Below are 24,869 nucleotides of genomic sequence, written 5' to 3' on the forward strand. Positions count from 1 at the left end.
TCCTGACCCAAAGACCGCGACCCCATCTCCAAACTCAAGGAATGAGATCAGGACTGCAAGGGCCAGGGTGGCACCAAGCGGATCTGCGCCGATGAGCAGTGCCAAGGAGGAGGAGAGCGGTGCCGTGAGGCTGGGGAGTACAATCAGCACAGAGACGGGGAGCGGTGCCAGGACTCTGAGCAGTGCCAGGGCTTACCCAACGGAGTCGATAGATGGATCAGTGCCAGCTTGCCTTGAGATGGTGCCGTCTGCTGAGGCACCAGAAGCTTGGTGTGGAGTGGAGGGGACCCTGGTGCCGTCATGGCAATGAGGTCCCTCGCAGCCACAAAGGTGTCCGGGGTGGACAGTAGCTGAACTTCCACCACACTGCGGCACGGGGATTCCAGCGGCAGTGGACTCAACGGCTCCCGCACTGGGGCCAAAGTCAACGGTGCCGAGTCCACAAGTTTTGCTCCCGAGCGCTTCTCCCCTGGATGCGCCAGAGGTCAGCTCCAGGGGGCTGGGTCTCTGCGAAGGAGAGCCACCCTTTTCTGGCTTCTGGTGTCACTTTGGTGCCGGGGAGTGGGAGCGGCGCCTGGGAGTGGGAGCAGTGTTGCAGGCTTCGGTGCCGGGGAGCAGTGGTGCCATGGGTCTCAGCGAGAGTCCATCCGTGGTGCCACATCCACCACCGCCGCCAGGGCGCTGTGTACCAAAGAGCTCAGTGCCAGGTCCTGCCGCGCCGAAGGAGTCCATAAGGAGCTAAGGTCCATAAGGAGCTGCTTTAGGAGAAAGTCCCACTCCTCCTTAATCCAAGGATGAAATCCCTTGCAGATTCTGCACTTCTCGGTTTGGTAAACCTCCCCCAGACACTTCAGACAAGAATCATGGGGGTCGCCCATTGGCATGGGCTTGGAGCAGGATTTGCAGGGCTTAAATCCTGGGGACTTGGGCATTAGAGCCACAAAGAAAGATGGTTAGACAACCCAACTGCCATTAACTACAAAAAAACAAAAGAAACTACCAACAAAAATCAGAACAACTACTATCATGCATCCGATGAAGTGAGCTGTAGCTCACGAAAGCTTATGCTCAAATAAATTGGTTAGTCTCTAAGGTGCCACAAGTACTCCTTTTCTTTTTACTATCTAAATGAAGCTAGGGACACGTGGAGAACTTGCTAAGCAAGACGCCACAGTTCCAACGACCATGATGGGCAGTAAGAAGGAACTGAGGGGGCGCTGGATCGGCAGGGTCATATATTGAGCACCATGTAGGCGCCACTCCAGGGGGCTCCACAGCCAACCCAAGGGATGCTGCTAGGGGAAAAACTTTCTGACGGCCGTGCATGCAGGCGTGCACTCACCTAATTGGAATCGATATGAGCAATCACCCAAAGAAAAACCGCATCTTCTTGAGATATTTGTTGAGATGATGCAGATCTAGGATAGGCCTTAGGCTCTCTTTCGCCTTGGGAATCAAGAGATAGCGGGCAGAGAATCCTTTCCCTCTCAGTTCTGGAGGAACTTCCTCCACAGCCCCTGTCCACAGGAGGGCTTGGAGAAGAAGTTGCTTGTGAGAAGGGTCCTTGAAGCGGGACGGGGCATGGGGGTGTGATTTAGGGATTTAAATAAACTGGAGGGTGTGCCCCACTGCAATGGTACTGAGCACCCAGTGGTCTGATGTTATTGACGCCCAAGCAGGGAGGTATGATAAACGGCGGTCCAAAAACAAAATGGGGATGTGCTGATCCAACGGGGAGACTGGTACTCCATAGAATCATAGAATATAAGGGTAGGAAGGGACCTCAGGAGGTCATATAGTCCAACCCCCTGCTCAAAGCAGGACCAACACCAACTAAATCATCCCAGCCAGGGCTTTGTCAAGCCTGACCTTAAAAACTTCTAAGCAAGGAGATTCCACCACCTCCCTAGGTAACCCATTCCAGTGCTTCACCATCCTCCCAGGGAAATAGTGTTTCCTAATATTCAACCTAAACCTCCCCCACTGCAACTTGAGACCATTACTCCTTGTTCAGTCATCTGCTACCACTGAGAACAGTCTAGACCCATCCTCTTTGGAATCCCCTTTCAGGTAGTTGAAAGCAGCTATCAAATCCCCACACATTCCTCGCTTCTGCAGACTAGATAATCCCAGTTCCCTCAGCCTCTCCTCATAAGTTTTCATGTGTTCCAGCACCCTAATTATTTTTGTTGCCCTCCACTGGACTCTTTCCAATTTCTCCACATCTTTGTAGTGTGGGGCCCAAAAATGGACACAGTACTCCAGATGAGGCCTCACCAATGTCGAATAGCGGGGAACGATCACGTCCCTTGATCTGCTGGCAATGCTCCTATTTACACAGCCCAAAATGCTGTTAGCCTTCTTGGCAACAAGGGCACACTGTTGACTCATATCCAGCTTCTCGTCCACTGTAACCCCTAGGTCCTTTTCTGCTGAACTGCTGCCGAGCCATTCCGTCCCTAGTCTGTAGCAGTGCGTGGGATTCTTCCTTCCTAAGTGCAGGACTCTGCACTTGTCTTTGTTGAACCTCATCAGATTTCTTTTGGCCCAAACCTCTGATTTGTCTAGGTCCCTCTGTATCCTATCCCTACCGTCAAGCATATCTACCGCTCCTCCCAGTTTAGTGTCATCTGCAAACTTGCTGAGGGTGTAATCCATGCCATCCTCCAGATCATTAATGAAGATATTGAACAAAACCGACCCCAGGACCGACTCTTGGGACACTCTGCTTGATACCGGCTGCCACCTAGACATGGATCCATTGATCACTACCTGTTGAGCCTGATGATCTAGCCAGCTTTCTATCCACCTTATAGTCCATTCATCCAGCCCATACTTCTTTAACTTGCTGGCAAGAATACTATGGGAGACCTTATCAAAAGCTTTGCTAAAGTCAAGGAATAACCCATCCACTGCTTTTCCCTCATCCACACAGCCAGTTATCTTGTCATAGAAAGCAATTAGGTGAATCCATGCTGACTGTTCCTGATCACTTTCCTCTCCTCTAAGTGCTTCAAAATTGATTTCTTCAGGACCTGCTCCATGATTTTTCCATGGATTGAGTTGAGGCTGACTGGCCTGTAGTTCCCCAGATCCTCCTTCTTCCCTTTTTTAAAGATGGGCACTACATTAGCCTTTTTCCAGTCATCCGGGACCTCTCCCAGATCGCCATGAGTTTTCAAAGATAATGGCCAATGGCTCTGCAAATCACATCCGCCAACTCCTTTAGAACCCTCGGATGCACTGCACCCAGCCCCATGGACTTGTGCTCATCCAGCTTTTCTAAATAGTCCTGAACCACTTTTCTCCACAGAGGGCTGGTCACCTCCTCCCCATACTGTGCTGCTCAGTGCAGTAGTCTGGGAGCTGACCTTGTTCGTGAAGACAGAGGCAAAAAAAGCATTGAGTACATTAGCTTTTTCCACATGCTCTGTCACTAGGTTGCCTCCCTCATTCAGTAAGGGGCCCACACTTTCCTTGACCTTTTTCTTGTTACTAACATACCTGAAGAAACCCTTCTTGTTACTCTTAACATCCCTGGCTAGCTGCAACTCCAAGTGTGATTTGGCCTTCCTGATTTTACTCCTGAATGCCTGAGCAATATTTTTATACTCCTCCCTGGTCATTTGTCCAGTCTTCCATTTCTTGTAGGCTTCTTTTTTGTATTTAAGATCAGCCGGGATTTCACTGTTAAGCCAAGCTGGTCGCCTGCAATATTTACTATTCTTTCTACACATCGGGATGGTTTGTTCCTGCAACCTCACTAAAGATCCTTTAAGGATCCATCCCCGAGCGTGCCTTCAAATGGACTGCTGTTCCCGCGTGGGAAACGGCTAGTGCCCGGTTGGGCAGTAGCATTGGCCAGCTGGCCCTGATGGCACCTGTAACCTCTCCTCATTCTTTTGTAGGGCTTATGTCCAGGTGGAGCAGAGAACCTAAGGGGTTGCTGAAGCCTGAAGTGCTTTCATGAGGCTGCCGGTATATAAACACCTAGGGACTGCAGTGTGGCTCTGGAGTCCTTGAGGCCATGCAGTTTTGAGTCTATCTGGTCCAAAAATAGTGAGGACCCTTCAAATGGAAGATCTTGCACTAGCTGCTGCACCTCTTGTGACAGTCTGAAGACTGCAGATATGAACCAGGCTGCCAAATCTACTGTATCAAAGGCAGCTTGGAGAGAAGTTCTGGCCACCGCCTCTTCTTCCTCCAAGATGGGCAAGAATTCCTGCCATGATTTTTGCAGCAGGAAGTCCTTAAATTTGGTCATGGAGTCCCAAACATTGAAGTCATATCGCCCTAGCAGCGCCTCCTAGTTTGCGACACAGAGTTGGAGACTTGCATAAGAATAAATTTGTCTACCAAAAAGGTTCAAGTGTTTTTCCTCCTCATTTTTTGGGGGTAGCACTGGGCTGGCCCTGCCTATCCCGCTCGTTGGCTGCCGCGACCACCAGGGAGTCTGGGGGCAGGTGAGAGTACATATACTTGAACCCTTTTGTGGGCACATAGTACTTCTTTACCGCCTGCAGAGAGCCAGGGTGGCTTCCTTCCGAACCAGAGGGTAAAGAGCCACCCTCTCAGCCTGAGTGGGCAGGGCCAGACCAAGCTTACGCCAATCCCGGAAAGGGGAGGGGTGGGACAGGAAGTACAAAGGGCGGGGCCCTTTGCCCAGTGAGGGCAACACCAGGGCAGCACCAGGGAGGGAGACAGACACTGGCTGCTCCCTCCAGACCCTGCTGCCAACCCAGGGGAGGCCCTGGGCCAGGAGGAACCTGACCAGGAGGAAGGCCTGTGGCAACCAGGACTGCCAGCCGCTGAGTACCCGGAGGACCTGGAGGGGCCAGGCTGTAATCCGGGCCAGCGTGAGCCCAACACAGAGGGGGAGCTGGAGCTGCCAGCAGCTGAATACCTGGATGAGCTGGAGGGACCAGAGAGTCCCGCTTGAGAGACTGGGTAGGAAGTAGCCCAGGGGCAGAACTGCACAGTGTGGTGGGTGTATTTGGTCAGCGGGGTGTGGATAGACCCCCACTGACCCAGCGGCGGGACCTTCGCCTCCCGCCACTGTCAGGGCCCTGGGCTGGAATGCAGTGGAGTCGGGTGGGCCTGCGTTCCCTTACCCCGGCCAACCTGCCTTGGGTAGCAGAATCGCACGCTACAAACCCGTGCCGGCGCTCCCCGGTGCCCGAGGGGCGCGCTGCAGACTCGTGCCAGCGCTCCCCGGTGCCCGAGGGGCGCGCTGCAGACTCCGGCCGGCACACCTTTTCCGCTAATTCCCCAGCACCCGAAAGGTGTGACTAAGGCCTGCCCGTGGGACCATAGCTCTCCATTGCCCCCTAGGGGCTCGGTGGACCGACTGAAACCTGTCACACCACCCTTTTAGAAATTGGCGGCAGAGCTGAAGGTGTCTGCCATAGTGCTTTTACCCCCCCATGCAAAGGTAGAGTCACCATGGCAGGAGCCACAAAAATATCAAAAAGGGCGTCCATTGGCTCTTTGAGCTCCTCTGCCTCCTGGCCCAGGTTGGCAGCCACCCTCTCAAGGAGATCCTGGTGGGCTCACAAGTTATCAGAAGACAGGCCATTAACAAGACCCACGAATGCCTCATCTGGGGAAGATGAGGAGGATGCCAGTGTGGACGAGTGGCCAGATCCTCTACCTCTCCTGTGGCCATCTCAACTGGGGTACTGCTGGGGTTTTGGTACCGGGTCTGAGTTTGAACCTGATTTCAGTCCTGACTGGGGCAGGGCCACAGCCCGTCTCTCAGAGATCACCACAGATGGGAGGTACAAGAACTGTCTCGGTGCTGCTGGGAACCCCCAAGGGTTCCAATACTGCCACTGGACTGGCCACTCCCTGGAGGCCACAGGCCCATAGATGGGCCAGCACAGAAGTCCGCCTGATATGCCAGGTGATGGCGCCTCTTTTGAGGGGACGCTGCCTCCCTCAGAGAGTCTGACGATGGCTCCTCATATGAAGAACAGGGCAGTGTCGTTGATGCACCCTCTTGCCGGCTATGATGGGTAGCTGGAGAATGATGCCTCTGTACCAGAGACCAGCAATCGGTGTTGGAACTCTGGTGAGTGGCATCAGGACTCCGGTGACGGGTGCTCGGGTTCGGGGGATTGGTGCTGGGTGACCAATGCCTGGGAGCGGGTGATCGGTGCCATTGCTCCACTGGAGACTGACGTCGGGTAGGTGATGGAGACTGGGCTGGGGACCATGGTGGAGGGCATAGGCGCTGACTCTGTGGGTGCTCCAGGGCTGGAGCATCCATGGGGAAAAATGGTGGGTGCTGAGCACCCACCGCTAGCCCCCCTATCACCACCCACCGCCAGCACCTCCCGCTCACCGGCGGGCCCTGTGGATCAGTGCCTCCCCCTCCTTCCTAGCCTCCTGCAAGCCGCAAAGCAGCAGTTTCACGGTGTGCAGGAGGCTGGGAAGAAGTGGAGAGGAGAGAGGACGCAGCACGGTCAGGGGAGGGAGTGGAACTGGGTGGGAAGAGATGGGGTGGGAGTGGAGAGGGGGCAGGAAGAAGCGGGGCGGGGCCTTGAAGGAAGGGGTGGAGTTGGGATGAGGCCTAGGGCAGAGCCGGGGGTCGAGCATCGCACGGCACTTTGGAAAGTCAGTGTTTGTGATTGAGGGCCCTGTGCAGGCTTCCCCCACAATACAACTGCCCTCAGTAGTTCCCTGGCGGTAGGCAACCAGTTCCAAGGTGTAAGAGGAACTGGCAGGGCCAGCAGGTCCCTGGCCACCTGAAAGGCTTCCAGCATTGAGGGCACCCTCAGGTGTGCTGTGCCTCTGCAATTCCCAGGCATATGGGGTGGCTCCTAGTTTGGGCTGGACACCCTTGCGGTGAAGCTGCACGCCCTTGTGGTGAAGGCAAGTAGCCCAGCACAGGTCACGTCTCGCTCCCCAAGTCTCTCTGGTGTCCTTTGGGCACTGGGGAGCACCCTCTTGGGGCATGCTTCTTGTGCCACTTTCTCTGCACTGGGGATGTAGAGCAGTGCTGAGGGGTGCATGGTGCCGGAGGCGCACTACACACTGAGGCAGACATGCTCAGTGCCGAGTCCAACCAGCTCAGCTCGGAGCCCAATCTAGCACGGCTTCCATCAGCAGAGCTTTCAGCCTGGTGTCCCAGGCTTTTTAAGTGTGGGGTCTAAAGCCCTGGCAGATCCTGCACTTCTCTTACATGAGCCTCTACCAGGCACTTTAAGCAGCTGACGTGGGATCACTCATGGGCATGAGTTTAGTGCAGGCAGCACATGGCTTGACACCCAGAGATCAGGGCATTCCCCATCCTGGGAACAACGTCCCTTAAGGGGACTAACTCACTAACTAATGACTAAAAGAAACTAACACCTAAAACTAACTATTTACAAGAAAACAGTTCAGTGAACCACAAGTAGAGGCATGCCAAAGCAAGGCATGTTCTAGCAATTGTCATGGGCGGTAAGAAGGAACTGGAAGGGCGCAGGGCCGGCAGTGCCCCTTATGCTGGCCCATAAGCGTGGGCATCCAGGGGGTGCTAGAGCTGGCCCTACAGATACCACTGGGAGAAGAATCTCCGGTAACAGTGCATGTGGCTTGTGCACACCTGACATGGAATGGACATGAGAAATTACTTGAAGTAGTCTGAGTTACAAACTCTGCAAGGGAGCACTTAAATCTAAACCAAAAGCCTTTTTCACTGGAATGTAAATATAATTTAATGGAAACATCTCTACTGGGTTTTAGAAATCCTAAAATTATTTTTATAAAACTTAATTTTGGGCAAAAATTGACTAAACAGTATCTCTTTAATTTACTTAAATTAGGTGTATACTTGAATAATAAGTTACTGAGTCCTGGAAACCAAGACCTGTTTTGTACAGGTAATTTATGAAACCAGTTTAAGTCTCTCTTGAATCTTTTATCTCTGCTGATTTTTAAACACCATAGATTTTAGACTGAAAGTTTCCAAAACAGATGTATAAACTGTGCTCACAATATCTAAGTGGGGATACAAACATGTACATGTTTGCACAAAGAATGCAGTTACATACATAGAAATACTGACTGTAGAAGCACACACCCATTTGAATGCACATTTATCCATTCTAGGCATGCAACTGTATTTTACACATGCATTTACCTGCTTGTGCCCACATATTTTGACACATTTTAAAAACTCTGGCCCTTACAAAGTCCCTTTGTCTATTATTGTTGTTTCTTATTATTTAGATTGTAGTAGTGCCCAAATATGCTAGGTGTTTTATAATACAGAAAATGACACAGGTCCTTCAGCCAAAACTTTAAATTGCACATTTTCCTTCCTATGCCAAGGGAGAGGTGCAACGTTTACTGAACCCCAATCTGTATTTTTTCAGCCATAAACACAGCACCGGACCTCTGAGAGGGATGAGAGATGACTGGTTAGTTTCAACCCTATAGGTCACTGCCCTTCTCTGGTGAGTAAGAAAGGGGTTCTTGAATAATCAGTGAGGCCAGCACCCTATACCACAAGAACATATGCACCCCTATCTGGGTCTGGTTTGCCTCAGGCACTGATCTGAGGAGAAACTAAACAAGAAAAAACAGTGTGGGTCAACTACATGCAGCTGGGTAAACTCACTAAGTAAGCTTCCCAGGCACTTCAGTAATGTATTATTAACTATCCCATTGTTCCACCAGCCCTGGACCAGCAGTACTCACCTGCCAGGTGCGGACCTGAACTCGATTTGGCTCAACTGTGTAAATGCTTTCTTCATGCATAGCCAGCACTGGAGAATCACAGAGGAAAGAGCCTGGAACATTCACAAGAATACCATCATTAGAATAAACGGTTACATGCTATTAATCAAAGTAAAACATTCTGCCCAGAAAGCAGTCTCTTTCAGCCTAATTCATGAAGTGACTAGTCCTTAAAGTGGTCTCAAGAAAGCAGTGTGCATTGACAGCAGGTCATTTCCAACTCCAAACAAATCTGTTTTTCAACCATTCTGTAGCAGTTCCCAAAATACTCCCCCTCCCCACATTCATCTGTCCCTTATGCTGGTTTCTCATCAGGAACTACGTCCAGAGTATGAAATTATAACTCAAACAGAAGGCACTCCATATGCTCTGTTCATATGTAAGGGGTGGAAGAGCAGGGGGAGGCAGAGAGATGGAAATTGACCAGCCCCAGTTTTACTATCAGATGAGATGATTCACCCTTCCATGATTTCGCTACAAGTGGGAAGTTGTAAATGAGGGTGCAACAGAACTGGAGTTGCTCTGGAACAATCTGTGAATATCACATGCTGACCGGGCTATTGGGATAGTTACTGGAATATGTTGGTTTAGTAATAGGGAGGATTGTAAGGACAAAATCAGCAGGAAGGGAAGAAGAATAGCCCACGATAAGCCACTTCTCAGCAAACACCTGAAGGTTCTTTAGAGAAAACGTGTGAACTACTGGCCTTTAAGAGTCCACCCCATGGCTCCAGCCAACTTACAGAACCAATTTTGACAGCATCATCCATGCCTGGGAATCAGAAGACCAAAAGGACTAGAGCAGTTTAAAAAAATCTCTCAATCGCTCTCTCTCTCTCCAGCGAGCAGGTAGTGGTTGGGGAACTGTTTGCAGGGGCAGACTGACAAAAAGTTCCAGTGAGGGTATCTGAAGAAGCTAGGTGTGCCTAGCGCACCATCACAGGATGGTAGGACTTTAGGTAAGACAGACATGTATGTAAAAGATTGCATCTGAAGAAGTGGTTTTTTATCCATGAAAGCTTATGCCCAAATAAATCTGTTAGTCTTTAAGGTGCCACAAGAAGTGGAAGATTGGACAAATGACCAGGTAGGAGTATAAAAATATTGCTCAGGCATACAGGAGTGAAATCAGGAAGGCCAAATCACACTTGGAGTTGCAGCTAGCCAGGGACTTTAAGAGTAACAAGAAGGGTTTCTTCAGATATGGTAAAAAGAAAAGGAGTACTTGTGGCATCTTAGAGACTAACCAATTTATTTGAGCATAAGCTTTCGTGAGCTAAGAAAAAGGTCAGGGAAAGTGTGGACCCCTTACTGAATGAGGGAGGCAACCTAGTGACAGAGCATGTGGAAAAAGCTAATGTACTCAATGCTTTCTTTGCCTCTGTCTTCACGAACAAGGTCAGCTCCCAGACTACTGCACTGAGCAGCACAGTATGGGGAAGAGGTGACCAGCCCTCGGTGGAGAAAGAAGTGGTTCAGAATTATTTTAAAAAGCTGGACGAGCACAAGTCCATGGGGCCAGTTGCACTGTATCCGAGAGTGCTAAAGGAATTGGCGGATGTGATTTGCAGAGCCATTGGCCATTATCTTTGAAAACTCATAGTGATCCGGGAGAGGTCCCGGATGACTGGAAAAAGGCCAATGTAGTGCCCATCTTTAAAAAAGAGAAGGAGGAGGATCTGGGGAACTACAGGCCACTCAGCCTCACCTCAGTCCCTGAACAAATCATGGAGCAGATACTCAAGGTATCAATTTTGAAGCACTTAGAGGAGAGGAAAGTGATCAGGAACAGTCAGCATGGATTCACCAAGGGCAAGTCTTGCCTGAATATCCTAATTGCCTTCTAGGACAAGATAAGTGGCTCTGCGGATGAGGGGAAAGCAGTGGATGTGTTATTCCTTGACTTTAGCAAAGCTTTTGACACGGTCTCCCATAGTATTCTTGCCAGCAAGTTAAAGAAGTATGGGCTGGATGAATGGACTATAAGGTGGATAGAAAGCTGGCTAGATCATCAGGCTCAACAGGTAGTGATCAATGGATCCATGTCTAGGTGGCAGCTGGTATCAAGCAGAGTGTCCCAAGAGTCGGTCCTGGGGTCGGTTTTGTTCAATATCTTCATTAATGATCTGGAGGATGGCATGGATTTCACCCTTAGCAAGTTTGCAGATGACACTAAACTGGGAGGAGCAGTAGATACGCTGGAGGGTAGGGATAGGATACAGAGGGACCTAGACAAATTAGAGGATTGGGCCAAAAGAAATCTGATGAGGTTTAACAAGGAAAAGTGCAGAGTCCTGCACTTAGAAGGGAAGAATCCCATACACTGCTACAGACTAGGGATCGAGAGGCTAGGCAGCAGTTCTGCAGAAGAGGACCTAGGGGTTACAGTGGATGAGAAGCTGGATATGAGTTAACAATGTGCCCTTGTTGCCAAAAAGGCTAATGGCATTTTGGGCTGTGTAAGTGCGAGCATTGTCAGCAGATCGAGAGACGTGATCGTTCCCCTCTATTCGGCATTGATAAGGCCTCATCTGGAGTACCGTGTCCAGTTTTGGGCCCCACCCTACAAGAAGGATGTGAAAAAATTGGAAAGAGTCTAGAGGAGGGCAACAAAAATTATTACGGTGCTGGAGTACATGACTTATGAGGAGAGGCTGAGGGAACTGGGATTATTTAGTCTGCAGAAGAGAAGAATGAGGGGAGATTTGATAGCTGCTTTCAACTACCTGAAAGGGGGTTCCAAAGAGGATGGATCTAGACTGTTCTCAGTGGTAGCTGATGACAGAACGAGGAGTAATGGTCTCAAGTTGCAGTGGGGGAGGTTTAGGTTGGATATTAGGAAAAACCTTTTCACTAGGAGGGTGGTGAAGCACTGGAATGGGTTACCTAGGGAGGTGGTGGAATCTCCTTCCTTAGAGATTTTTATGGTCAGGCTTGGGATGATTTAGTTGGGGATTGGTGCTGCTTTGAGCAGGGGGTTGGACTAGATGATCTTCTGAGGTCCCTTCCAACCCTGATATTCTATGATTGTATGATTCTCACGTAATCACATAAATCTAGGATTTAACAAGAAGAGTACCAAATATCAAGAGTTGGCAATACTGCACAAAGCTAATGAGAACTTTGAGGCTCTAATGCCTCCTTGGCTTAGAAATGTCCTGTGCCACTGGACTCCTTGTTATGCATGTAAACTGTCATTTAAAAATCCTTTTATTTTAAATGCTTTGTTCCTACTATTAAAATAAACAATACTTGGGCTTTTAAGAAGGCTGTTTGGTCACACACTCCCAAAGGGAGAAATCACAGCTACCAAACCCAGTTGGACCTCTACTATTAGAAGGTGTTCAGACACTGAGGTGGTGAGCACAGTATAGGAACCTAAATAAAATGGGGTAAGCACAATTCATACACAGGGTTCTATAGCCAGGGCCCCGTCTTAAGAGAAGGAGAATTGTGGAATTCCACCTCAGGAGTGGTAAATGCATGAGGCCTGACTGACAGCTGATGCACTCAGATCTTCAAGGGGTCAGAGGTACAGCTAGCCCTGTAACCATGACAAGGGACTTCTACGTTTGAACATTATTTTGCAATGAAACCATTCTGTGGGTTTTTGTGTATTTATTTTTTTAAATCTAATCAACGCATTCTTATTAATCTAATGCAGTTTCTTAGCACTAAACTAACTAGGAGCAGTGCCCAAGAGAAGAGTGAAATGAAGTGATCAGAAGTGATGTGAACATGTTTTGTGGTGGGTAACAAGCATTATCTGTTAACACTGGCACATAAGTCTGTTTTCAGTTTCCCAGCACCCACAGGCCTTAAAAGTAGATATTGCTTTATAATATCATTAAAAATAAAGCCTTACATTTGTATCACACTTGCAAATGCAATAAGGTAGGACTTTTATATATGATTTATTAAGAACTATGTCTCTGGAATGTGCTTCATCAGGGTTTGAGTTTTGTGTGGGTTATTTTAAACTGATTTAGCTTGGGATTTTCTGTTTTGTTTTTAACCTGTGAATAAGGCATCTCAGAGATATAATCAAGCTATTCTAGCTCTCTTGTAGTTTCTATGCTATCAAGACCCCTAAGGAGTGAAAGTGTACATCATTTCTACTACAGCTCAGTTCCTCGCTTAGTACTACTCATGATACATATATAAGAATGTAGAGAGGTTCAAGTATCAAACTGCACACTATATCCAGGGGTTTCAGCTAGTGATTAGAGCAAAGGTCTGGGAGCCAGGATTTGAGTCCTGGTCTTGTCATTGACTCAGATGATCAAGGATCTGTCCACCTCTTTATGCCTTATTTTCCTATTCTGTAAAATTGGAATACCAACCATTTTACAGGAATGTTGTGAGGGCTAATTAGGTGCTTGTAAAGTTCTGATATGCAAAGTATGATTATTAAAGCCTAGGAGTTATCATGAGTTCAGTGAATGTATAATTTTGGGGGGATTCACCACCCTCATACATGTTCTCCTGTGGGCTACCTCTTGTGAAGTCCTACCTGCATTTCGTAAAGTGGCTCCTGAGCATTCAAAGACAGTGACTTGCTTCCCATTCCAGAACACTACAGCATCCTGAAATAGCCATAGAGAAGTTACAAAGCAGTTTCATTTCTGCTGGAAACATGCATTAAATACTTCAACGATTTGTAACTCAGTTTAGTGCCAATCTAGTAATTCTGCTGAAGTCCCATGTAGAGTCTATGCTATATTCATTTCTGTGCACGAACAAACAACAATGGAATAAACTTTCCATCACAGCCAACATCTTATACCTTCCTCTATATATTTGCTGTGTTGTCCAATGCCCAAAGGTCAGTAACCAGGGAGCTATTAATGAATAATTGTGCTGCCTGGAAATCAGCTCCATTGGAATATGCCTGTTGTAGTAGTGATGCTATTTTCCATCAACACACATATACTGCATAAGCAACTAAAATATAAGGAAGGGGGAATCTAAGAAGAGTTAGATAAATTATGGTGGAAACTTTGGATTCCATCTCTGAAATAATTAAACCACATTAAGTAAGTGAGTCTTCGGCAAGAAAAGAAACTGCTCACAACAACTGAGATGGTGAGTTACCTTAGTGGCAAATACGCCATTAATATGCATATCAATGCGGAGGCTGTGCGTGGTTCCTGTACCGAAGAAGGTCACATTAAGCAGATTTGGGGACACTTGCACTACTGCCACCTGCTGGTGGAAATGAGATGACATAGCCTGCTCGCTGAGGATCACCACAGAGCTCATGTTGTTCACTGCCAGTAGGTTTTTCCTGGAGCCCCACTACACACAGAGAGGGTGAGAAAAATCCAACATACTTTCATCAGAGATTTTTGAAACACTAATTCAGAGGGGCCTCAGTTACAGCTAGTGTTTTGGGGTGGGGGGCACATATAACATACGTATGAATATAATCTCAAAATGAAATCCTAGTTTCTGAACTCAGGCATAGTCAAGAGGTTGCATACCCACATGTACTTCTTCAGGGTATGCTATAACTATATTTTCACCTATACTCCTTCAGTACATGGAGGGGGGCATGGATCAGCGTTCATGTTGCACTCCCAGTCAGTACCCAGCCCCAGCTGGAAAAGCTAAGGATCCAACCAGAGGACCAAATTCTGGTCATGTGCCACTTGAGGCATGTTGCACATACACTAAGAAGAAGGGTACATGGAAGAGCCTGTTTTAAACTATTACCTCTTTTCATCCCACCGCTTGCCACTATTACACCATCTTGCATTCAGTACTGTTAGAGAAAGATAAAGTACTCAACAAGATAGCTAATACCTTTTCCTATAAAATCATAGATTATCAGGGTTGGAAGGGACCTTAGGAGATCATCTAGTCCAACCCCCCTGCTCAAAGCAAGACCAATTGCCAATTTTTGCCCCAGATCCCTAATTGGCCCCCTCAAGGATTGAACTCACAACCCTGGGTTTAGCAGGGCAATGCTCAAACCACTGAGCTATTCCTCTCCCCCCTGCCCCCCCCAGCAAGATGTGCATGTGAGGTTCTTTCTCATGACAAATTGTTTCTTCTTTGACTACCCAAAGTCCTATTAGCAGTTTTCTTAAGATTTCACCTAGAGCTGGTTCAAATATTTTAGATGAAAAATGCAGTTTCAACCAAAAAACATTTCCCCCAAGACTTAAATGGTAGGTGGCAGCAGTGGAGAATGAGGTAGCAGTAGCCCCCCACTACACTTTAGTCCAGCGGTCAGGGCACTCACCTGAGATGTGGAAGACCTGAGTCCAATTTCCCCTCTAGTGATGTGGAGAACGGATCTGAAAATTGCAGGAGAGGACTATGGGATATTATGGGGAAGGTCTTTCTCAGTCTCTCCCACTGAAGCTTTTCCACTTTATATAAACAGTCACTGGAGCAGGAACATGAACTTGGGTCTCCCACATCCTACTTGAGTGCCCCAACCACCAGGCTATAGAGTCGCCCTCTCACTCACTCAGTCTTGTCCAATGACTATTCACTGTCATTATGAATTGCCACTATGAATATCTAGTTCTAATTTCACCCTCTTTTGCCAGCCATCTCAATCAATAGTGCAGTTCAACTTCCCAGGCCATACAGTACCCATCATGTGCACAAATTAAGAGGTCTGAGTATTTTTCCCTATTGAGTCCCACCCTACTCAGGCTAAATAATATTATTATTAATTATTATTATTAAATATTGATTATTTCCCCCCAAAAAATTTAAGACCAGTCGCACACAAAAGTCTTTCATAAGCAATAATTGGGGAGAGTTCTATTGAATTTAATAGGGATTAGACTAATCGGTTTCTACAAATCATCAACAGAATTTTATCAAAATTACTCCAAAAGCCTACATAAATAAATAAGAAGGCTCTCCTTCTCTGTTTTAAGCCATCATGTAGTGGGGATATAATTCTCTGCTGAGTTCTACAGACGGTCTCCAAAAAAAGAAAACCCAAAACAAAACAACCCTATACGAAGAGTACATGACTCGCTTTGACCAAAACACAGCATAATGTTTTAAGCCTATTGCTAAACTGATTCCTGGAGGGGAGAACACTGTCTTGGAGTCTTCTTTTGAGGCCTCTTTGACCAACTTCATTTTGGATAGACAGAGAATTTTCAAGGAAGCACTCAAGACCAAGATTGGACTGCTATACCTGTCCAATACCCTTCAGCAGATCTCACAGCCAGTAAAGCCAGGAGTCTTCCCAAGGTAGAAGAGTCATTTGTTCGCACTTGCGCATCACTGACACCTTCCAAGTACTTCACGCAATTCTTTAAGCCACTCAAATACAACACATGTCAGAAGAGCTTTGATGGTAAAATGGAGGTGTGTCGTCTCAAGTGCCCAGTTCTGAGATCTTACCGCTTCCCTATGGCCTTCATTTGTACTTTATTAACAGATACAGTCAACTAGTTTGGTTATGGCTTACTTGGACCAGTTATTTAAATACCATTTAAGTTTTTGCAGGGTATAGTATCCCAGATAAGTCTAATGGGTTTGCTGTACATTAATAAACTATTATTTACATTATGGTAGCCCCCCAAGGCCCCAGCCCCATTGTGCTACGCAAGTTATAAATCTGTAACAAAGAATTGGTCCCTGCCCTCAAGAGCTAACAATATAAATAATAAATAAAGCCACTTGTGCAATGTTAGTACACAGAGCTTCCTGCAGTAGTAAATTGCTGCAACTCTACTTTATCCTGCCAAACTTTGCAGCAGAAAATGATAAATTGTATATCATCTGGGATCATTAAACTGCCTCTAAATTGTCGTTACAATAATATAAATAATAATATGATGATCGGGAAAGAAAAGAAAGCTGTGGTGGCCATGTTAGGGGACTCCAAAATCCAAGTGAATGGGACTTTTGTATGATATGCAAGACCTGACTCTGGGATGACTTGTGTAGTTATTCATTTCAGTTAACAGATGGTAGCCTGTATATATACATAGTTATGATAGTAACTGGCTTGATGCCATGTTCCCCTTTTTGTCCCTTGTTTCTAAACTTTAAAGCCTGAAGTTTCTTATGTTTAGTCCCATCACAGGAGATTTTTTTCCTGAATGTTTGGGGTGGCTTGTCAAATTTGCATCAGCTTTTCATTACAAAAGATTTTTCTTACTTTCTTTGAAAAGTCATTTCTCAAAAACAGCTCAGCCCACAGGTTCCAAATTTGGTTTATTCTATTGATCTCGGTAAGATCTGATATCTAACTATTCTTGGAAAGTTTGGTGAACTCACTGTGGGGTTATTAAGTATATTTCTTTGAAATGTATGACAATTCCATGAATGCTCCACAGATATTACAGAGCTCCCAGGTTCCTTGTATGGCATCCATGAGGGGCTTAGAAACTCGGTCAGAGTAGACATACCAAATGGGTTAGGATAAACTGCAGAATTTATAAGTGCTGCAGAAGCAGAAGGCTCTCTTGGGCTCCAGAAACTCTCTGTCCTGCAGAACTTGTAAGCGCTAAAAGTTTCTGAGACATGGTGAGTCTCCATGGATCCTGCATTTTACTGGGATTTTTGAGCTACTGGTAGAACATTTTAATTTTCAGATTTTCAAGTGTTTGTTTTTAACTATAACACTGAACTCAAAACATTTGGGGTGTTTCTATGACTACACCATTCTAATAACATTGACTTAAATATCTGTATATGGTGGTAATTGTACTTTAACCTAATCTGTGATCTGGAAAATAAGGCTAAATTATAGCTTTATTATTTTTCATTTTCATTTCTGAAGGTACTTCATTAACAGCACTGATTGACAGCTACCATACTATTATACTCCAGCATAAATGAACGAGAGCAGTGGTTCTCAAACTGGGGTCCAGAGTCCAGTTCTCAAACTGGGGTCCACGAGGGTACTCCAGGGGGTCTACAAGTCATGTCCGGGGCCGCTGGCCCTGCTAATCAACTCCTCCCTCTCCCTCCCAGTGCCTCCTGAATATTGCAGAACAGCTGTTCAGCAGCGTGTAGGAGGAACTGGGAGGGAGGGGAAGGAGTGGGGATGGGGTGCGCTCAGGGGAGGGGGCAGAAAGAGGAGGGGCAGGGGTGAAGCAGGGGATGGAAAGAGGTGGGGGTGGGGTCTTGGGGAAAGGGGTGGAGTTGGGGCAGGCCTGGGGCTGACTGAGGGTTGAGCACTACTGGAGAAAATCAGAAGCTGGCTTAGGGGTCCATAAAATTTTTTAAATCAAAATGCGGGGCCTCGGGTTGCTAAAGTTTGAGAACCTCTGGACTACAGAGTATTTCCCATCTACCTCTCTACACAAACCACTGGACTAGATTGTAACAAAATGAAAGATTAATCTGGCCAGGAGCTAAACTCAGCTGATATTGACTTTTGGCCTCAATATATTGTTATGGCTTTCTGCCTCATCTGGGGTTTTTCATGGAAAAGTGGGTAAAAACCTTTTAGAGGAATTATCTGAGGATTCCAAGAGGAGAGGGTTACTCCATGTACAGTAACTGAGGTTCTTCAAGATGCACAGTGCTATGTAACCACCTGTGGGTGCTCCACTTTGCGCCCTGTGCTTGTAATCAGAGATTTGTAGTAGCAGTGCCTAGTTGGGTCACGCACATGCCGTCCCCATTATGCGCCACCCCAGGTGGTTAAACAGAACTGTGCAACCAGCCGTCCCTCGGTTCCTTCTCTACCACAGAGAACCTAGCGTGAAACTCCAAAGTAGAGGGGAGGAGGGAATGTAGTGGAGCTCCCACAGGGACAACCATCTTGAAGAATCTCAGTTGCTGCACAAGGTGAGTAAGCATCTCTTCTTCTTTGAGGAGCATCCCTGTGGATGCTCCACTTTAGGTGACTGTGGAGCAGTGCCCCTCAGTGGAAGGTACAGGCTTCAGAGTTGCATTAGTGATGATTGATAAAACTGAGAGTCCAAACAGAGCATCTGATGATGACTGTTGCTCTATAGCATAGAGCTTTGTGAATGTGGGCAGATGCCCAAGTTGCTGCTCTGCAAATGTCAATAACAGGGACATTGATGAGAAAGGCTATGGATGCTGGAAGTGTGTGCGCATAGGTGCCAACTTCCCCTCTGCCCCATGGGTGCTCGACCCCACCCCCACACCACCCTCACCCTGCCCCAATTCCTCTCCTTCCCCCAAATCCCCGCCCTGCCTCTTTACCGGCTCCTCCCCTGAGCACGCCACATCCTCACTCCTCCCCCTCCTTCCAGAAAAGTCCTAAGCACTGCCAAATGGCTGTTAGGCAGTGGGCGGGAAGTGCTGGGATAGGGCGGAGCAGGGACACCGTGCTCAGGGTAGGAGGAGGGGGTGGGAGCGGGAGGAGCTTTGCTGCCAGTGGGTACGGAGCACCTGCTAATTTTTCCCCATGGGTGCTCCAGCCCGTCAGCACCCATGGAGTTGGTGATTGTGTTTGTGCAGGTTCCCTTTGGGACTTGTAATTGATGCTTTTGATAACAAAGGTGCATCCTGATATCCACTTAGATAGTCTGCTTTGCAATAGTTTTCCCTTTTGATCATTCTGTTATAGAGATGAATAGTCTTGGTGAGTTTCTAAATGTTTTTGTTCTTTCCATGTAGAAAGCTAATGCTCTTTGAACATCCAGTGTCTGGAGTGATGCCTATCTCTTTTGTATGCATACAGTTTTGGAAAAAACATAGGCAAGTAAAATGGGTTGGTTCATACGAAAGGGGGAGGCAACCTTGGCTAGGAATTTAGGGTGTGGTTTTAAGGTAACTTTATCTTTAAAGAAAGTGGTGTATGGGGGGGTGCCATTAGGGCACCATGTTCTCCCACCCATCTGGCAAACATAATGACGATGAGGAAAGCCACCTTCATTGGTGGAGTAATGAGCAGATGGCCAGCAGCTCAAAGGGTTTCCCCCACGTCAGCGTAATACCAGGTTGAGTTCCCATGTAGGAGGTGGGTTCCTTATTTCGGGGTAAGCGTTCTCACTTCCTTGGAAATGTTTAGTTGTTGGGTGGGCGAATATGGTGACCCAATCCATCTTATTGTGGAAAGCTGTGATAGCTGCCAAACGTACCCTGATGCAGCTTGTGGAGAGACCCAGTTTTTTTAGTTCTAATATGTAATCCAGTACCCTTGGTAAAGGGGAGGATGTTGGTATGATTTGTTTGTCCTGGCACCATATGTTGAACCATTTCCACTTATGAATACATGTTTTTCTTATATTTGGTCTACGGCTGTGCAGTAATATGTCTTTTACTTCCTCCGAACAGGTCATTTCATTTAATTTCCTCTCAGCCATGGAGTAGCCAGGCCTTGAGGTGTAGTATTGTGAGGTTCAGATGGTGGATGTCTCCTGCATCTTGGGAGAGAAGATGAGGTATTAGAGGAAGATTTTTGAGGTGGGCACAAGGTGCTATTAGGATGACTTTGGATTTGTTCCTCTTGATCTTGTTTCTGACCCAGGTTAAGAGTAGGGTCGGGGGGAAATGTATACATTAACAGGGTATCCCAGTTGATGAGGAGAGCGTCACCTAGGGAATGGGGTCCCAGTCCAGCTCTGGCGCAATATTGTGGGCACTTGGTGTTCTGTGGTGTTGCAAAGAGGTCTATGGTAGGGAAGCCCCATAGCTTGAACATCATACGTAGAACTCCAGGGTATATTTTCCATTCAGGATTCTGGGAGAACTCTCCACTTAGCACATCTGCTGTTGTGTTTTGACATCCTGGAAGATAGGATGCTGATATGTCAATGTTGTGGCTGATGCACCAATTCCAGAGCACTCTTGCCTCTGTGCATAGGGAGTAGGATCACGCCACCCCACCTCCCATTGGCGGTTTATGTAAAACATGCATGCTACATTGTCCGTGAGGGTCCTGATGGCTTTGTTTTTGTTTAGAGGTAGAAAGTGGTTGCATGCGCTACGGAGTGCCCTTAGCTCCAGCAAGTTTATGTGCCTGTTGGACTCTGATGGGGAACTTCAGCCTTAGGACTGTGCTGAGTAGATGCACTCCCCAACCTATAAGGGAGGCATCCGCGGTGATTGTCATTGTTGGAAATGAGACTCCTGTACAGACGTTCTTCGATTGTGTCCACCATTTTAGGGAATCCTTTAACTTATTTGGCATTATAAAGACATCTGCTTAGGCAGTGCCTGTGTGGTATGTACACGGTTCGAAGCCAGGCCTGCAGGCATCGCATGTGTAGTCTGGCATGTTTGAAGACAAACGTTGTTGCTGACATATGTCCCAGAAGTTGTAGGCATATTCTGGCAGATGTTTGTGGGTTGTCAGTCACTGTCGAAACGAAGCTGACAAAGTGTAATGAAGCGTTTATGAGGTAGGGTTGCTGTTGAACAGTTTGGACAAACTCCGATGAATTCCAGTTTCTGGACAGGTATCAGTGTTGACTTTTGCATGTTTATTTGTAACCGTAAGTTTGTGAAAAGGGTTATTGTACTCTGAGTGGTGTTCATTGCTTCATGTTGTGTTGGTGCCTTTATGAGGCAGTCGTCCAGATATGAAACATCATGACTCTGTGTATGCGGAGGTGTGTCGCCATCACTGCTAAGACTTTGGAGAAAACCCTTGGGGCGGTCGACAAGCTAAAGGGTAATACTTTGTATTGGAAGTGTTGTTTTCCCAGGGTGAACCTTAGGAATCTTCTGTGTGATGGATGGATGGTAATATGGAAATATGTGTCCTGGGCTGAGAGACAGTCACCATTTTCTAACGCTGGAATTATAGTTGTTAGTGTCACCATTTTGAAATGCTGGGTTTTTGTTGAGTTTTCTTAGGTCCAGAATGGGTCTCCACCTGCCTGTCTTTTTCTGGGTTAGAAAACAGTGAGTAAAATCCTTTCCCTCTGTGCTCTGTTTGTACTGGTTTCCTGAGCCTAGGTGTATAAGGTGGTTTACTTCCTGTTGCAGCAGGTACTTGTGAGAGTGGTCCCTGAACAGGAACAGGAAGGGAGAGTGGGGTGGCAATAAAGGTGATGGAATAACCAGTTTCGGCAATGTTAAATTGTTCTTTTTTTCTCTTCCAGTAAGCGGTCAATAAATTCCAACATTTTTTGAAAAAATTACATGTGTATATTTTGACAGTAGGGCTTCGTAAAATTGCTATATGAAACTGCCATTTTGCAGATGAATACACCTTGCGATGACTGAAGAGATCTAACTGTGACGGGTTCAGCCACAGAGATCCCCTTGGGACTGTCACCTGATGTGCTAAAATTACCTCTGAGCCCGTTTTCCCTGCCAGATTGGGACTGCAGAACCCTGCCTTGTTGAGCTAGACACACTAGTTTGCTGCAACACTGACACAGGGTCTGGTCCACGCCCCCAAAGCTGAAGACTTAACTGAAAACAGCTCAGCAGGTTACCTCCCTCCAGCACTCAGACACCCAGTTCCCAATGGGATCCAAACCCCAAATAAATCTGTTTTACTCTCTATAAAGCTTATACAGGGTAAATTCATAAATTGTCCACCCTCTATAACACTGATAGAGAGTTATGCACAGCTGTTTGCTTCCCCAGGTATTAATCACTTACTCTGGGTTTATTAATAAACAAAAGTGATTTTATTAAGTATAAAAAGTATGATTTAAGTGGTTTCAAGTAATAACAGAACAAAGTAAGTCATCAAGCAAAATAAAGCAAAAACATGCAAGTCTAAGCCTAATACATTAAGAAACTGATTACAGGTAATTTCTCACCCTCAGAGATGTTCCAATAAGATTTTTTCACAAACTAGACTCCTTCCTGGTCTGGGCCCAATCCTTTCCCCGGTACAGTCTTTGTTAGTTCCAGCAGACATCTCAGGTGATAAGCAGGGGTTTTCTCATGACTGGCGGCTCCTTTTGTCCGGCTCCACCCCCTTTTATAGCTTTGGCACAAGACAGGAATCTTTTGTCTGTGCTTGTCCCCAGCCCCGCCTCATCAACGGAAAAGTACAAGGATTAAGATGGATTCCAGTATCATGTGACATGATCACATGTCACTGTAAGACCTCTAGTCTCCATTCTTCCTGGGTTGGCCCACATATGCACAGGAAGGTGTGCAGGTAAATAAACCATTTACAACCAATTGTCCTAGTCAATGGGAGCCATCAAGATTCTAAACCACCATTAATGGCCCACACTTTGCATAATTACAATAGGACCTCAGATTTATACTTCATATTTCTAGCTTCAGATACAAGAATGATACATGCATACAAATAGGAATATATTCAGAAGCATATTTCCATAAAACATATGGAGTGCAACGTCCCACTAACCTCTTCCATTCTCTGTAGGAAGGGTTGTTCTAGTATGGTGTTGCTTTCTCCTCTCATTTACTGCCTCCACCACTAGTGAGTTTGGCGTGGAGTGTGTGAACAAGAACTCCACTCCTTTAGATGGCACATAGTATTTCTTGTCTGATCTTTTGTATGAGGGAGGTGCTGTTGCTTGTGTCTGCCAGATGGTTTTGGCAGGCTCCATAATAGCACCATTAATCAGACATCTTCCTAGGCAAAGACAGTGTTACTGAAGTATGTATTGTAGTTTATGCTGAGCGTCAGGTACCTCTTCTAGGGGTATGCCCAGGGACTCCGCCACCCTTCTAAAGAGTTCCTGGAATTGTTTGAAGTCATCTCCTGTGGGGAGGTGGCGGCATTATAGTTTCATCCGGTGATGAAGATGACAGGTTCACTGGTGGTAAGGCTTCCTGGTCTTTCTTCAGTTTCCTCATTCACCTCCTCCTGTGTTTCTGAGGGTCCTGGTATAGGCGATGATGGAAATTGTGGTGCTCTAGATCTTGGTGGGCTTGGGGGCTTGAGATGTTGTGCCCTGCATGCTGTCAAGGGGTTCCAGTAGGGCCAATTTGGTGGGAATGGCATGGGAAGCGGTGCCAATGGGTGCCCATACCAGCTATGTGCCTCTAAAGGTGAGTGGTATTCTGTTTGGTGGGATGGTTCTGGTTTGGGTGAAGAGTGATGAGGTGCATATATTTTCCCTTCGTCCCTATCATCATCACTGGAAAGAGGGGGAGCCGATCTAGGTGGTGTGGTCAGGGGGCTCGGTACCTACTGATTTGGAGTGCCATCAGTACCGATGAGCGGGAACTCCAGCACTGAAGAGACCAGTAGCTCTGTATGTCTTAGGAATTGGTACAGTACCGTGAATGCTGGTACCGATGTCGGTGCTGCAGTGGTACGGGAGTGTGAGTAGTAGCAGCCAATGCCAAGGATCTTGTGTTGTGCTGTGTAAGTACCACAGGTGGCGTCATTGCACTGCCCAGTGCCCAGTGTCTTTTTGGCTCTGTGGGTACCGAGGTGGAGGGATTTACTTTGCCCTGTGAGCCTCGGTCCAAGCTTGCCCACTTAGGGTCTTTTGCTCTCTGGGAACTCGTGATACAGGAAGGTCCCGGTATCTTGGACGCCAACGTGCCTGCTGCCATTGGCACCAAGGTAGTCTTGGGGGTCAGGGTCTTGCTTTTTCTTAACCAATTCCCGTTGCAGTGAAATCTGAGTCTGCTTTTTGTAGCCTTCTTGGATAAAGTCTCTTTTGTAGGGGCTGTTGAGGCAGGACCTCTGTCAGAGGCTGCTAATGGCGACTGTTGGCAAGTCCTTGACTCAGGGTCCAAGGCAGGTCTCAGAGAGATTTCTCCATCATAAGGAGCTTAAGTTGAAGGTCCCTCACTTTTCTTGTTCTGGTCCTTAGATTACGGCAGTGTGGACATGTAATGGTTCTAACTTGGGGACTTGTTGGGGAATGTGGCCTAGTAGTCATGGCTGCAGCTCGTGACTCCCAAGGGGGTTGTCAGGAGGGGAGCCCGGGCCCTCTCACTCCACCAGACTCCAACCCAGGGCCCTTTGGGCTACCAGTAGTCTGGCAACCAAGGCTGCTTAATGCTGTCCTCCCTGGACCTCTTTGTTTTGTCCCCCCCCCTAGGGTCAGCTTAGTCCAAGGCTTTCCCCTGGTGGGGAAATCCAAACCATAATAAATAAGAGGGGGACACCAATGTTCAAGGTCCACAGGATACTTCCTTCTCTGGTTGTCTCTGGGGTGGGTTCTCCCTTCCCTCAAGGAGGGACCTTTAGGCAGCTGTGTCAGAGTCTTAGGCTTCCCTCTGCTCTGCTGGAGCTGTGGGCTGCAGGTCTGCTCACCTCCAGCTCTACCCCCAAATGTGCT

The 24,869-nt window shown here is 47.2% G+C and overlaps 1 protein-coding gene across 5 annotated transcripts in view; it reads right to left on the minus strand.

Moving 5' to 3' along the window:
- Positions 1-24,869, minus strand: part of IFT140 (intraflagellar transport 140) — a 258,874-nt gene that overhangs the window by 146,833 nt on the left and 87,172 nt on the right. For all 5 annotated transcript variants that reach the window (XM_084642124.1, XM_084642123.1, XM_084642121.1 and 2 more), the window contains 3 exons: positions 13,819-14,022; positions 13,238-13,310; positions 8,686-8,777 (listed from right to left, as the gene is read on the minus strand). In XM_084642124.1, coding sequence (XP_084498250.1) covers positions 8,686-8,777; positions 13,238-13,310; positions 13,819-14,022 — 369 coding nt within the window. The remainder of the gene's footprint in view (positions 1-8,685; positions 8,778-13,237; positions 13,311-13,818; positions 14,023-24,869) is intronic.

The sequence above is a fragment of the Lepidochelys olivacea genome (genome assembly GCF_965140295.1).
Source record: "Lepidochelys olivacea isolate rLepOli2 genome assembly, chromosome: 10".
NCBI lineage: Eukaryota > Metazoa > Chordata > Testudines > Cheloniidae > Lepidochelys > Lepidochelys olivacea.